Genomic DNA, 15725 nt, shown 5'->3' with positions numbered 1-15725 from the left:
ACAAAAAATAAACAAACAAAATTCTCAACTATGAGGTAGACATAGTTGAGGTAGACATTACCTCAACTATGAGGTAAAGCCTTTCTACAAGTAAGCCAGTTATTTCTGAACATTGTTATAACTCATATAAAAGCACATCTCAGGCCACAGGTAGCTCTGGCAAATCCCACATTAACACATCTTTTTGTCCCTTTAAGTTGTATTTGTCATCGGCAGTGGGATGTATAAGAAGTTCCAGCCACAGGGCAATATCATGGGTGAAGTGGCCAAGTGCATCGGTGTAAGTATTTCCGTAACCCTTTGTTGAGGTGTCGAATCACCGCAAACCTCGCACCTTCTTTCAGTTAAAATTCAATCCTGCCTTCGCTTTCCCTGAAGCATATCTTTAGTGTCTTAACTGTTCTGATCAACTTTAATTATAAACTTCTTACAAAACTCACCAAATGGAAAAGCACACAACAGAACTGAAGACAGGAAGAACAGAAGTGGCTTTTGAGCTGAAGTAAGATAGTGTCAAAAGGGCTCTTCCTCTATCACATCGGCAGCCAGCCTGATGTTTTTCAGAGAAACAAGAATGGGTCGCTGCATTCAGCAATGTATATCAAGAGCACTGAAGGCCAAAGGGATTTAGCTCAGTGGTTCCATCGCCTGCCTTGCAAGCCCAAGGTCCCAAGTTTGATCCCTGGTACCAAAAAAAAAAGTACTGAATCCCTGAGGTCAGTGATACTATTTGAAAGAAATAGGCTAATAATATAATATAATATATGTAATATATAATATAAAATAGGCTAAAGTAATATTTTTAAATGAATATAGATTCACCTACAAAGAATATCGTTGTGCCAGCTACAGTGAAACACACTTGTAATCCCAGCAGGAGGCCGAGGCAAGAGGATCACAAATTCAAACCCAGCTTGGCCAGTTCAGCAAAACCCTGTCTCAAAGATAGAAAGGGCTCCGATCTATATCCTAATAACTCATCCCCACCCCCTGTTGGCCTCATTCCCCACTTCCTCGTGAAATGTTTTTTACTTGGGAGAATTTAATAGAAACTTCACCAGTTAAAAATAAAATAAATAGGACTGTGTATGTAGCTCAGTGAGAGTCCCTGGGCTCAATCCCCAGTACTACATAAAAACAAAACAAAACAACAACAAAAAAACAACTATCATTGTAATTTTTTTTTTTTCAGCAAGAATTTAAGTCCACCAGATTGCTGAACATAGGAAAGTGCTGCTTAAATTGCAGTACATCTCTGGCATATTACATAGCCATCTTGTTTGCAAAGAATTTGGTGATAACAAGAATGTGCAGAATTTTGTTTTTTCCATATGCATCTGTTGAGATATGTACTCACCGGAACACTTATAGGCAGGCAGTAAACATTGAGAGTAGGAATCTTTAGAAAACAGAATCCATAACTTTCCCTTTACATACTTTTTTGGTGACTATACGTGTCATAGAACCGTGTGGCCCGCATCCTACAGTCAGCCTACAGCTCTGAGTTACTGCCTTTTGGTCCCATGCACGTCCCCAGCCAACACCACCTTCACTTCCTCCCTCTGCTGTATCATTGCAAATGTGCTCTGTGTGCGCCAGCCTATTTTCTGATCAGGGTTTCCCTCCATTGAAATATGTGCTCAATTCATTGGTTATTTTATGGACTGGATTATAAGACATCACCATAGTTTTTTAAATTCTGTTCTGTTCTTTTCTCTCTCTCTCTCCCTCTCTCCTTTTTTTCTAGAGATGAAACCCAACCCAAACCCTTGCACATACATGCTAGATGAGTGCCCTACTTTTGTTTTCTTAAAAATGTATTTCTGAGGGGGGTTTTGGTCTTAAATTTTTTGAATAATGCTCAATTCAGTTACCAGAAAGATTTTTAATAGGTTTGGAACAACCTAGTATATAAATCCAATTTTTAAAACATGAATTTTTTGAATATGAAATTTGAATTTTTAAATATAAAATGAAAGCCAGGTCATATGTTTCTGATTAAAAAAATTTAACAACTAAATTGAGATATGTCATAAGCGGACCTATCTCCTTCAGTTTTAAAAATTTGTGATAAAGAGTGTAAAGATTCTCATTAATTTTTAATAGATTATGTATTCAAATCATTTGGGGGTTTATTGAGTTCAGTATGATCAATTTCAGACGAGTTTTATGTGCTTTCCTTTCATTTGTTCAAGCTGCTACTAGAACGCAAGCACTTCTGTAAAGGCTGTGGAGTACATGGTGACAGTGTGACTCTGTTTACCCCGACTGAGACACCTTCATTAGGAGGAGACTAGAGACCAATGCATGAGCCTTGACCTGCCGCGTCCTCACTATACTGAATATACAACTTTGTACTTTGCTTTGCTCACTGATTTTTCCACTAGAGGGTGTGTGATTGCAATGTATTTCCCTGAGGAAGTTGTTGATTTTGTTTTGAAAGTTTATTTTCCTTCCTTCTTTCAGTTTGCCATCAAAAACAGATTTAGGCACCGGAGTAAGGAATTTCCCAAGCGGAGGCACTGGCTGGACTGGGCTAAAGAGAAATACGACGTACGGAACCGTTCTTGCTACAGCCCTTCTGGGTCCTTCATAGCGACTTCCAAAGTCACAGCTCCGTGAATTCAGTCTACAAGGACGCAGTTATCAGTGATACCCTCTCACCATTATTAGCATATTAAATAAGTCTACACCTAAGTATATTTTTTTCCCATTTTTACTTTTAAATGTGTTTGCAGTGCATAACGATCACATTCTTCATGGGGAGTTGGTCTATGTACATAGTGTTTTCTTTTATAAGTTGAAAATTTGATAATGGATATAATTTATCTGAAAATAATATTACCTTTTCTTAGCTTTTCATATGGTATAGCTACCATTAAGTGTATGTAATTACGATTATATAACTTTAGTTTGAATACAGAAGAGGTAAGGGGTGGTGATGGGATTTATAGTTAGTGGAATTTACATTTTGCAAACTCTAGTAGCATTTTTCCTCCTAATCAGATGTTTTCACTCACCTTTTCAGTAGTTATCCAATGCTTCCTGTGGTGGTGTCCTTTGGGACGTTAATCGCCTCCCAGTTAGTCTCTAGGTGCAAATGTCTGACCCTGAAATGAACAGTGCCTGGGCTCTGTGAGTGACTCAAATCGTTGTTTCATTTTTTTTTCCTCCTTGCAGGAGCGGCTTATCTCTCAAATTAAGATGGTTACAAGGGTGCTGTTCCTGTATATTCCGCTCCCCATGTTCTGGGCCTTGTTTGATCAGCAGGTAATGTTTCTGTGTTTAGCAAACATACTCTGAGTACTACCATGTACAGAGCCATACTTCATTGTTATCTCTCGGGCCAGGGATTTAGCTCACTGGCACCACGCCTGCCTCACAAGTGCAAGGTCCTGGGTTCGATCCCTGGTACCAAAAAAAAAAAAAAAAAGAAGAAGAAGAAGTCATAGCTCTTAAAAATGTTCTCTTACAGTTTCTTTTTTTATTTCATTTATTTAATTGTTATATCACATTGAGTTTACCTGTGGGGGAAAAAATAGAAAGAAACAATTCTCAAAGCTTCTGATCACTGTTGCAAACAATTAAACAAGTGAGGCAAATGAGGCCCGGTCCAGACAGTAGCTCTGAGGAAGATTTTATCAGCATCCAGGACTCCTGCCAGTCAAAACAGAGGGGAAAGAGAGCTTGTTGCCTACTGACCCAGCAAGATAAAAAGATGTCCTGCCCTTGATGGGATCCATGGAGTGTTGAAACTGAGAGGCCTTGTTGTCTTTCTCTCTAAAATGGAGTGCCATTGGCCTGTGACGGAAGTCATCCCCCAGACAGGGACCCAGCCCAGCAGGGTGACTTGCCTCTTGGCTCTTCCTGCCTGTCGTCCGCGTCCATAAGGTGCAGGTTAGAATCCTGCACAACAGTGCTGGGCAACTCAATGCACAGTGCTCAGGAGCTGAAGAAAATAGGAGAGTGTTTCTTTTAGAAACTGAAGTTTAAAAAAAAAAACCTATAAGCACATGTGTTTTTATTGTACAGGAAGACTACTGTAAGTGTAAATCACCCCTTGGGAAAAAACTGAGCACATACATTAATCTCCTTATGTGTGAGCATGAGGTGCAGGGGCAGGGAAGGGGCCCTGTGTGCCAGATAGGCACCCACCTCACCTACTGCGGGGTGACTTGGTGTGAGAACTCCTAGCCCTTCTGGAAAGGTCCTGATAATCCAGCTCGAGGCTGTGAGGCTCACACTGGGGCTGGGTGTGAAGTGAGGGGTGGCTGGTATATGTTAAGAACGGTGAAGGGGTAGATTTCTTTGTATGAAGGCCTTCTGGTGGACACGATGCATTTCATATTACAGTTGAGTCCGCCACAGAAATCATTAGTTGTGCAGTGTTGTTTGCCCCACACTGACCAAATCAAAGTAGGCCATTTATTTACTTATTTATTTATTTTTGGTACCAGAGATCGAACTCAGGTCCTTGTGCTTGTGAGGCAGGCAGCAGCACCACTGAGCTGAATCCCCGGCCCTAGGCCATTTGTTTTGTTGTTGTTGTTGCTGTTTTTGTTTTGTTTTGTTTCTGTTTTTGTTTTTGTTTTGGTGCCAGGGATTGAACTCGGGACCTTGCGCTTGGAAGGCATTTATTTTAATGAAAAGGAAAAATCTCTATTCAGAGCCATCGCTGAGGAGAGGGAGGGCCCTCCTGTGCCTCCTGTCATCATCTGGCTGTGTCTAGGTGCGCAGAAGTCCTTTATAGTCAAGGACAGAGGCGCAGGTGCACAGAGACTGTGTGCTTTATCCATCCAACCGGGTCCAGCTCGCTTCCTTCCTTCTGTGGGGAACGGAGAGGGGCTCTGGCCTCCCGGGGCCAGTGTCCACATGTTCTGCCCCTCACGCGACTGAGGACAGGAGGAGGTTGTACACCCAGCAGGAGGAATTTTGCAGGAGTTGCTAATCTCTGAAAGGAGACACTGTTTATCTCTGAAAGAAAAAAATCTAACTTCTAAGAGATCCATTTTACCATGCCAGTTACGGGATCACTGTTTACAGCAAGTTAACTGGCCTGCCCAGATTGGGGTTCACACTGTCTCGAGGGGGTCCACTGTAAGTCCTTTAAGACATTAGATGTGGCACCAGGATGTGGTTCTGTGTGTGGCATCACTGGCGAAACAGAAATGCAACTTCTTACTTTCTACTTTGTGTTACCATGCAGCTGGGAGGCCAGCTTTTTTTTGGTACCAGGGATCGAACTTGGGACTTTGTGCTTGCAAGGCAGGTGGTGGAACCACTGAGCTAAATCCCTGGCTGACTTGGGAATTTTTTAAAAGCCTGTTGCCAACTGATGCAAAAATGTGTTCATTTTTAAGGGCTCCCGGTGGACACTGCAAGCGACAACTATGAGCGGGAGAATTGTAAGTTTGGGATCTCGTATTTTGCCTTCCATGGTCTCTGCTCCTTTGTTTTAGTACTTTTGTCCTCTTTCTCCTCCTTCCATGGCATTTTTCAATGAGATTTCCCCTTTCCTTCTTTGCAGGGAGCTGTTGAAATCCAGCCGGATCAGATGCAGGTAGGAGGAAATTGCAGAGTTGCTCCTAGAGCCCCCAAGTGGTCCTTGAGACAACGCTGACCTCCTCTCTGCTTCCCTGCAGACTGTGAATGCCATCCTGATTGTAATCATGGTCCCTGTCTTTGATGCTGTGATCTATCCTCTCATTGCCAAATGCGGCCTCAATTTCACGTAGGTTCCGGGTTGGTTTGGGCTGGTATAGGTGCTGTTGGTCCGGGGCTTCGCTTCTGGCATATCAGGGCAAGGACGCCTTCCCTCAGTTGATAGGGTTTTTAAAGAAATGAACTAGGATTTTTTTTTTTGCTGATGTTTTTTTAAAATGCCTTTAAAATCAAAGTCCTAGCTGGGTAAGGTGATACACAGCTCTGATCTCAGCACTCTGGGAGGCTGAGGCAGAGGATTGCAAGTTTGAGCCCAGCCTGGGCAACTTAGAAGTTTAGTGAGACCCTGTCTCAAAAAGAGGTGAGGAGTATTGGGAATGTAACTCGGTGCAAAGGTCCTGGGTTCAGTCCCTAGTACTGTAAAAACTAAACTAAACCAAAATAGATGAAAAGGTTCTTAAAATTCCATACATTGTGCCTGAAAAGGCCTCTCATTAAGGCTATCTTATGTATGTGTGGTCAAAATATACAATGAATGTTTACATTTTTAAAATGTGTATTACAGTACAAGACACATTGCCATTAATAACCCCTCAAAATATTCCCCTCACTTTGAGCACCCTTATCTCGTTGCTCTTGCCACTTTCTGAAGCAGTTTTCTACAAGGCTCTTTTGGGTCTTTAAGAGATGTGCTTAAAAAAAAAAGAAAGAAAGAAAGAGAGAGAGAGAGAGAGAGAGAGAGAAAGAAAGAAAGAAAGAAAGTTCAGTAAATGCCACTGCTTAGTGACATTCCCAAAGTCAAAATGACCATGAAAGGTGAACATTCTGAATCAAGACAGCAACAACAGCACAGTTAAAGACACTCATGAAAGAGGACTGCACAACTGCTTCAGAAAGCAACAAGAAAGTTGGGGTGATAGCCAGGCATGGTGGCGTATGCCTTTAATCCCAGCACTCGGGAGGCTGAGGCAGGAGGATTCCTGTGAGAGTTCAAGACCAGCCTGGACCACATAGTGAATTCCAGGTCACTCTCAACTACATAGTGAGACCCTGTCTCAAAAAAAAAAAGAAAGAAAGAGACGAGGTGAGTGTGTTCAGAGGGAGGGGGAGTTAATGTTAATGTATCTTTTACTTTAATAAATACTTCTTTAAAAAAATTTGAAGCACTCACTGTATTTTTAAATCATACCATGTGGTGATAAAATGTGAGCTGCAATCCTGAGCGTCACCTCAACTATTGTTTCTGGAAATGAAAACATACAAATGTCAACGAGAAGTGGTATTCCGTCTGCTGGCCTTAGCCCTGGTCATAGAGTGAGAGACATTTCCCAGTGCCTGTACCTTTGTAGGGACTTGGTTGCTCTAGAGGAAAGGTGGGGAGGCGTCCTCTGAAGCTCAGCTTAGCGTCTCTGAGAAGCTGCCTGAGGCTCGCTTTCTTCTCGTGTCCATCAGCTCCCTGAAGAGGATGACATTCGGAATGTTCCTGGCTTCCATGGCCTTTGTGGCAGCGGCAGTGGTGCAGCTGGAAATTGATGTGAGTCTTCTCTTAAATTTCCAGTATCCTTCCCTGGTGGGCTTAGGGAGAGTACACAGAACCTCTCTCCAGGACTAAGAGGACTTGGGGACCCTGGAGTCTTTCCCTATATGTAGTTCTAGGCCATGGAGCTACCGAATGGTGTGGAGCAAGGGTCAAACTAGTCCCTTTCCATCCGTGAACACTGGATTGTCACACTGCAAAGGCGCAGCTGGGAGTAGGGTGGGGTGGGTACCCCCCTTTAGAAGAAGAAAGTTAGGTAAACAGCTTCCACTTGCAATCCAGTTTTCATCGTGGAGGAAGTTTATGGTTCTTTTGAAATCTAAACTTGTAGAAAATCTGATTTAGTTTTAGTCATTCATGAACTTCAAAGCATGCATATAGCCTTTTTGATGGAAATACACATTTTTGGATGATAATGTCTCTTATAATAGTCCCTAAGCTAATCCACATCTGTTGGGCTCGCAGTGCACTAAATTAATCTCCTAATGTTGTCAGCATGAAATCAGGCCTTAGTTTCAGAAGTAGGTGTTCATGTGGTATGGGAAACATTAAAAAAGAGGGTCTCTCTCTTTCTCTCTCCTTTCAAGTTCTTTAAAATTAAAAAAGTTTTTAAAAATTAAACTGTGATAAATGTAACATGACGCCTTGTCCATTATGCATTCACGTGGTTGTGTACCCATCCCCAGCACCCTCTTCCATCCGCCCAAACTACACCTCTGTATTCATCAAACAACAACTCTGTGTCCCTCCATCCCCCCAGACTCCGGCATCCACCGTTGTACTTCTGTCTGTATAAATTTGATTGTTCTAGGCACCTCAGATAAGCAGGACCATGGAATATTTGTCCTTCTGTGATTGGCTTGTTTTACTCGGCACAGCGTCCTCAAGGCTCAGCCACATTGTGGCATGTAATAGGATCTCCTTCCTGTGTGTGTGTGTGTGTGTGTGGTACCGGGGATCAAACTCGGGTCCTTGCACCTGCAACGCAGGCGGTGGAACCACTGAGCTAAATCCCCGGCCTGGATCTCCTTTTGAAAGGCTGAATGATAGTCTGTGGTGGGGGCAGATGTCCCACATTTTCTTTGTACACCCACCTGTGCGTGCACACCTGGTTCCCTTCCACCTCTCGGCTGCTGGGCACAAGCCTGCTCTGACCATGAGTGTGCTCGTTCTCTTGCTCATGGCTGGCTTTGTGGGAAAAGAATTTGGGGCTAAAGTGGAAGAGGATGGCTTTGGTGGCACTGGATTTGAGAAAGAGCATTGGAGAGAGAGAGCGAGAGAGGTCTTAAGCCCAGGCCAGGAGGCCCATGGCTGAAAGCATTTGTGAGAAGATGGTCAGAGCATCCCATTCGGGGCCGAGGATGGGCTTGGAGGACGGGGAGGATCCAGGTGTCAGATCCAGGTGTGTTGCTGAGTGAGCTGCTCTCTCAGGCTGAGGATACTCTGACCCCTCAGACATGGGCTTCACATCCAGCACCCTCTGAGCTGGAGATGCTAGGCAAGGCCGACAGCAGCCTCCTTCCAGTGACCTCCGCATTCTGAATAAATGAATACCCTTTTCTCTGGTCGCCATGAGCCCAGTTCAGTGACCACAGGACAGCAGGGGTGTTCACAAGTGCCTGCCAGTGCAGCTCTGGGTGGCAAGAGGGAAGGGGGCACTCGGGACACAGGTGAAAATGACCTGCATCGCACCAAAGACCTCACTGTCGATGTTTTCTTCTTTTTCACAGAAAACTCTTCCGGTCTTCCCTGAAGCACACCATGTCCAAATTAAAGTCCTGAATGTTGGAAATGATAACGTAATGGTATCTTTTCCTGGAGAAACGGTGACACTGGGCCAGATGTCTCAAGTAAGCACAGGGAAATGCAGGCTTCCTTCCTGAGTTATGATAGGATTTGGAGAAGCAGCTTTTCTAAGCCCTGGTCTAAATCCACCCAGAAGCACAATGCTTCAGTTTCTTGCTCTGTCGCTGGCCCTGCTCTAGGTCACTGTATCTCTGACTTGAATCTGTGTCCCGACCACCTTGCAGCTTGTGAGGATGCAGGTTCTTTTTGTTTTGTTTCTTTGGTTGGTTGGTTATTTTGGGGTTAGTTTTGGTTTTGGTGTTGGTATTTTGAGACACGGTCTCACTATGTAAGTCAGGCTGGCCTTGAACTCACCATGTAGCAGGCTGTCCTCAAATTTGCGGTGATCCTCCTGCCTTAGCCTCCCAAGTGCTAGAATTACAGGCATGTGCCACCATGCCTGCCTAGGATGCAGATTCTTAATGCAGATCAGAAACACTGCATTTCCACAGGCTCCTGGCTACTGCTACTATATATTTTTTTAAAAAATCATGCTTCAAGTAGCAGGGAAAGGCAGTGGTTTAGAACTAGGTGACTGGGTCCTCTGGGAACATTTGGCAATTTCTGGAGACTTCTTTTGTCATTGCAACTGGAAGTGCGCTGTTGGTGCCTCATATGTAGAAGTGGAGATGTTGGCATAACAAAGAATTACCTGGCCCAGGGTCAACAGTGCCAAAGTCAGGAAACCTCGCTCTTGGGGATCATATTCTGGATTAGTTGTTCCCAACCTTGAGTTCATATTGGAGTCACCCAGGAAGCTTTGAAAACCCTGAGAGCTGGGTCCTAACCCCAGAGATCTTGGTGTAACTGTTCTCATTCCTAGTCAGCCTGAGTTGGAACCACTGCCTTTAACCTTGCCACACTAGTGACCTTGAAGAAGGTTAAACATGTCTGACTCCTGATGCATGGTCAGTCCAATCCTGGCTGCACTGGGGCTGTCGCTCTTCCTCTGCTGCTGCTCTTTGCCGAGTGCCAGAAATAATTTCCATGCCGTTAATTTTCATGAAACAAAAGCAAAATGCTTGATAGAAAGGAGAATTCCCGTGGTAATGCTCAAAAGCTTCATGGCAGGATCCGTGAGGCTGGAGCAATACGCAGCAGCTCTCCGCAAGGCATTTTCGATGGGTAAGAAGGTGAACGCGGAAGGTTGGAATGCTAAGTAACTGGGCCCGTAACTGGGCCATCACGGTGTTGAAAGTGTAAGACAAGACTCTGCCATTAACCGTGACTCCTTTCCACCTGTTGACAGACAGATACGTATATGACTTTTGATGCAGACCAACTGACAAGCATCAACATGTCTTCCCCCGGCTCACCGGTCACTGCGGTGGCCCACGACTTTGAGCAGGGCCATCGCCACACACTCCTAGTGTGGGGCCCCAGTGACTACCATGTGGTGAGTAGCCCACATCTATACCTGACTGTTGTTTGTGATGCTAAAGGCGTAGCTTTTATCGGTGTGACTTTGTTTTACTTCTATGTGGTATTATATCAGATAATCCTCAATTCCTTCTTCAGAGACACAAGTTATTTGACTTCTAGTAAAAATTGAACTGGTAGATGGAAAGAGTTGAATACTAATTTGAAAATTTTTTTTGAATCGAGCAGGGTATGATGGGTGTGTGTCATTTATGCAATTGATTTTCTTGGTCCTTTGCTTAATTAGAGAACTATTGACTTTGGTCTAAGTCCTTGGAAAGTAGTATTCTTTGGAAACCCTGGAAATCAAGGATCAAAAGTAGTAAAGGCTCCTGTCAGCCTGAAAAAATAGAGCCCTTCAGATGTAATAAAATTCTGCCCTTACCTACTAGGTTAAGGGTTGATGTCACTGTCCTCAAAGGCTGAAATGTTAATTTTAAGGAATTAGATATTAGAAATGTTTTTATATTATTGTTTGCTCTCCTCAGGTAAAGGATGGGCTTAACAAAAAGCCAGAGAAAGGAGAAAATGGAATCAGGTATGAATATTTCTTTAACATTCAAGATATATTACTTTCTGATGGAAGTGATGCATGTTCATAGTAAAACCCAACTGGAATAAGAGTATAAAATGAGAAGCCAGGCATGGTGGCACATGCCTGTAATCCCAGCACTCAAGAGGCTGAGGCAGGAGGATCGCTGTGAGTTCAAGACCAGCCTGGGCTACATAGTGAGTCCCAGGTCAGTCTCAACTACATAGTGAGACCCTGTCTCAAAAATACAAAACAAAACAAAAAAAGAGTATGAAATGAGAGTATGGGGCCTATTGTAAGAGTGTAAGGCTGGTGCAATAGTTTTTTAAAAATTAGTAAATATAATCTTTCATCTAAATAAACTAAAGAGGAAAATCCACATCCACTTATCAACTGATGCAGAAGGAGCATTCAACATCAATTTATGATGAAAGCCCTAAGCTAATTAGGAGTATGAGAGAGCTTCCTTGCCCTTAAGGACAACTAAAAAACCTTTCCTGGCAAAAGTCCAAATGCTGTCCCCCTAAGAACAGGAACAAGAACAAGATAGTACTCTCCTCATTTCTATTCCACGTCCTTGTGCATGCCAGAGTAGCGAGATAAGAGAAAGACACAAAAACACGTAGATTAGAAAGGAAGAAATAAAGCTGCCCTTACTTACAGGTGACGACTGTCTACATAAAAGTATTTAGGACTCTAATGAAATCAAGATCACAAGGTGCAAGGGTAACAACAGCAAAAATTCACCCTATTTCTCTGTACAAAAATGAACAATTGGAAATTGAGATTTAAATATCATATCATTTGTGATGTCTCCCCCCAAAGTATGAAATGTGTAGCATAAATTGAGCAAAATATGTGGGATTTGATACTAAAAACTACAAAATACTAATGAAGGAAACCAGTAAAGGGCCAAATAAATGGAGATATGTGGTGTGTTCATAGATTAGAAGACTTGATGTGGCACCATCTCTGTTCTCCCCAAACTGATCTGTAGGTTTACTGTGGTTCCTATCAAAATCATGGCATTATTTTTATAAATATAAACAAGCTGATTATAACATTTACATGGGAAGACAAAAGAAATAGACTCCCTAAAATTTATTTAAAAGAATAAAGTTGGAAGACTCATATTACTATGGATTGTAAGACTGTATCAAGCTACAGTAAACAAGACAAAATGATATTGGCGAAAGAATAGAGCCATAGAGGTCATTGAGTTCAGAAATAAACCACACAAGTATAGTCCACTGTTCCTTGCCCAAAGTGCGAAGACAATGAAAAGGATTGAAGGAATTCTTTTCAAAATGATTTTACATTCACATGTAAAAATGAATTTAACCCAAAGCTCCTATCTAAGCTAGACACGGTGGCATATGTCTATCATCCCAGCGCTTGGGAGGCTGAGACAGGACTGCAGGCTCAAGGCCAGCCTGAGCTATGATGCAAGTTCAAGGCTAATCCAGACTACATAGCAAGACTGTCTTTAAATTTTTTTTTAAATTAACCTGATATCTTACATAAAACTTTTGCTAAATTCATATATATCTTATACACAAGTGAACTCAAAATGGATTAAAGATCCATATATAATGTGAAACTATAAAATTTATATAAGAAGCATTAAGTCAATGAGACATCAAGTTCTTAGGACACCAAAAACACAATCCATAGGAGAAAAACTTGATAAATCAAACTTCACTGAAATCAAAACTGTTCTGTTAACCACTGCTCTTAGCAGAATAAAAAGGTAAGCTACAAACTGGGAGAAAATTCTTGCAAACTACATATATGACAAAGAACTTGTATCCAGGATATAAAAAGTATTCTCAAAACTCAATAATATGGGTTGAGGATTTAGCTCAGTGGTTTTGCCACCTGCCTTGCAAGCAAGAGAGCCTGAGATCGATCCCTGGTACAAAAAAAAAAAAAAAAAAAAAATAATCAATAATAAGAAAATAACCCAATTAAAAAAATAAAGCAAAAAACTTTACCAGATATCCATCAGAGAAGATGTATAGATGGCAAATCAGCACGTGGAGACACAGAACATCATTGGTCATTGCCTGTTGGGTGGCTGGGATCGCTTTTTAAAACCTGACAGTAGCAAGTGTTGATGAGGATACAGAGAAACTGGAACTCCCTCTACAGCTAGCAGGAGTGCAAGACGTGATCGTGCCTCTGAGGAGCAGCTTGTCCATGTCTGACCCCAGTACCCTGATTTTTTTCAGTACTGGGGCTGAACCTAGGGCTTATACACAGAGCTACATCCTCAGCCCTTTTAACCTTTTATTTTGTGATAATTTTTCTAAGTCTCTAAGTTACCCAAGCAGGGCTCAAACTTTCAATTCTCCTGCTTCAGTCTCTGAGAGTTCTGGGAGTTTGGCAGTATGTAACATCATAACACACCATAAGAGCTAGCCATCCCACTCCTAGATATTTAACCTAGAGAAATGCAAACATGTTTACATAAATACCTGTACACAAATGTTTCTAGAAATCCTAGTCATAATCATAAAAGACTAGAAATCACCCAGCTGTTCTTCAGTGGGTGATAAGACTGTGGAATATCCCATTCGGTGGAATATTACTCAGCAGGAAAAGGAACTATTGATACACACCATAATATGAATGCATTTCAAATGTGTTATGCTGCAAAAGAATCCAGTCTCAAAAAATTACATGCTGTTCAATCCTTTGACATGGCACGCCAGGAAAGTAAAGTAAGTTCAGAGATGTGGAACAGATGACTGTCATGAGATAAGAGTGGAGAAAGGAGGTGACCACAGGACAGCGCAATGTTTGGGGTGATATGTCCTGTTTGTGATGGTACTTATGAGTCTAGATGTGTTAAAATTTATAGAACTGTACTCTCCCAAAGCCCAATTACTATAAACAAGTTTATAAGAAAAAAATGAGGACAATATGAGAATAAATCTTTTGACATCAACCTTCAACTCCATCCCCATTCCTTAGTGGCTGTACCTTTAGCAGTTTTGTGTTGTTGTTGTTGTTGTTGTTGTTGTTGTTGTTGCTGTTGAGACAGGGTCTCACTGTGTAGTTCAAGCTGGCCCTGAACTCACTATGTAGCTCAGGCTGGCCTTAAACTCATGGCGATCCTCCTGCCTCAGCCTCCCAAATGCTGGGATTACAGGAGTGCAACACCATGCCCATCCATCTTTAACAATTTCTGATTTTAGCTTTCACTAGTATGCATCTGTCCCCTCAAATGTCCCTCCAAAGCCTCATGTGATCATAGGTGGGGCTTTTTGGAGGTAGCTGAATCTAGGGTGTGTAATGCTGGGAGGAAGGATGTGGTCCTGGAATTGATTTGCAGTGTGATGCTAGGATTAATGGTGTGAGTGCTACCTTCCCTAAGGGCAGATAGCCTGGATAAAATATGAGAGACAGAAAGAGGATCCTTGCTTGTTGCTTGTTGCTTATTTCCTGTTGCTTGCTACTGCTGTTGTTTGTCTTCTGCTACCTCCCGCCTGTTCTTGCAGCCCCTCTGCCAGGCCACTCTGCCTTGGAGCCAGCTGATTATGAACTGAAAGCTCTACAAACAGTGAGCTAAACAAACCTTTCCTCCTTTAACTTTCGGTAAAACACTTCAGGGATTTTGTCTCAGCAGTGAGAAAAGTAAGCACTAAAACAATGATAGTAACATAGTATGCTATTAGGACTGTGCCAATTACTAATCTAAAGCATAAAGAAATTAAATTTACTTTTCATCTTCCTCACTTCCAATTTGTTTCATATTTATCATTTCTATATTTCTGTTTTCCAGGTTCTAGGTTGAGTCTAAAAAATAGATCAGTAAGCAGGATTTATACTAAGATCATATAAATATTATCCCAAAATCATTAAATATTATTACTGTATTTATTTTGTTTTTGTTTTTTGAGACAGGGTCTCACTATGTAGTTGAGACTGACCTGGATGGAACTCACTATGTAGCCCAGGCTAGTCTCAAATTCTCAGTGATCCTCCTGCCTCAGCCTCACGAGTGCTGGGATTACAGGCATGTGCCACCATGCCTGGCTAAATATTATTACTTTATATCCTTGAAAAACTTTATATCCATCAGCTTAAAATCTTCTGAATGTCAAGGTGGATTGGAGAGTCCTGTCACATCCCATAAATGGTTCAATGCTGCCTGTCTTGTTGCTTTGGTTTGACCAAAAACAGTGCTGTCTTGTACTATTTTTATGTATTTTTTATTTTTCCTGTAACCCAGACAGCCTTTTGTTGACAAAAGCATATACCTCTAACCAATCTCTAAGCTATCACCTTCTTGATCATACTTGATCATACTACGTCCAGGGAATCCACTTTACTTGCCAAAAAGCAGCTTTTCTGCCTGCTCTGTGACCTCGGGGAGTGCTTGCTCTATGGTCCCCCTGAGCCAGCCAGTCCTCACAGACCTCTCCACTGTATGCCAGGCAAGAGCGTTTCTTTCTTGGATTCCCTGTCATCTTTTCTCAGACTCCTTTCTTGTTTTCTGCAACCCACTCCCAAATATCTTACCAAGATATGAGGTAAGCTGGAAGCTCTTACATAGTGAAAAATGCCTTTTTCTCTTCTCACTCTTGGCTCTTTGGTCACCGGCATTTCCTCCCAGATCTCCGACAGCTCATCTCTGTTGTCTTCTCGCTGCGGTGCTCGCTTGAGGGGGAAAATGTGCCCGCCAGTCTTTGTAATTTATTTCAACTTCTCCTCAATTGTTATGTA

General features: G+C 42.3%; 1 protein-coding gene across 2 annotated transcripts in view; it reads left to right on the top strand.

Moving 5' to 3' along the window:
* The window catches only part of Slc15a1 (solute carrier family 15 member 1), a 49312-nt gene that overhangs the window by 25989 nt on the left and 7598 nt on the right, over positions 1 to 15725 (top strand). For both annotated transcript variants that reach the window (XM_010604575.3, XM_010604574.1), the window contains exons 9-18: positions 198 to 280; positions 2467 to 2553; positions 3181 to 3270; positions 5361 to 5405; positions 5528 to 5560; positions 5643 to 5731; positions 7114 to 7195; positions 8929 to 9048; positions 10293 to 10439; positions 10951 to 11000. In XM_010604575.3, the coding sequence (XP_010602877.1) occupies positions 198 to 280; positions 2467 to 2553; positions 3181 to 3270; positions 5361 to 5405; positions 5528 to 5560; positions 5643 to 5731; positions 7114 to 7195; positions 8929 to 9048; positions 10293 to 10439; positions 10951 to 11000 (826 nt within the window). The remainder of the gene's footprint in view (positions 1 to 197; positions 281 to 2466; positions 2554 to 3180; positions 3271 to 5360; positions 5406 to 5527; positions 5561 to 5642; positions 5732 to 7113; positions 7196 to 8928; positions 9049 to 10292; positions 10440 to 10950; positions 11001 to 15725) is intronic.

This window comes from Fukomys damarensis, unplaced genomic scaffold (genome assembly GCF_012274545.1).
Source record: "Fukomys damarensis isolate Sample0158 unplaced genomic scaffold, DMR_v1.0_HiC HiC_scaffold_6, whole genome shotgun sequence".
NCBI lineage: Eukaryota > Metazoa > Chordata > Mammalia > Rodentia > Bathyergidae > Fukomys > Fukomys damarensis.
The sequence above is the reverse complement of the archived record's forward strand: the minus strand, read 5'-3'. Positions and strand labels throughout refer to the sequence as shown.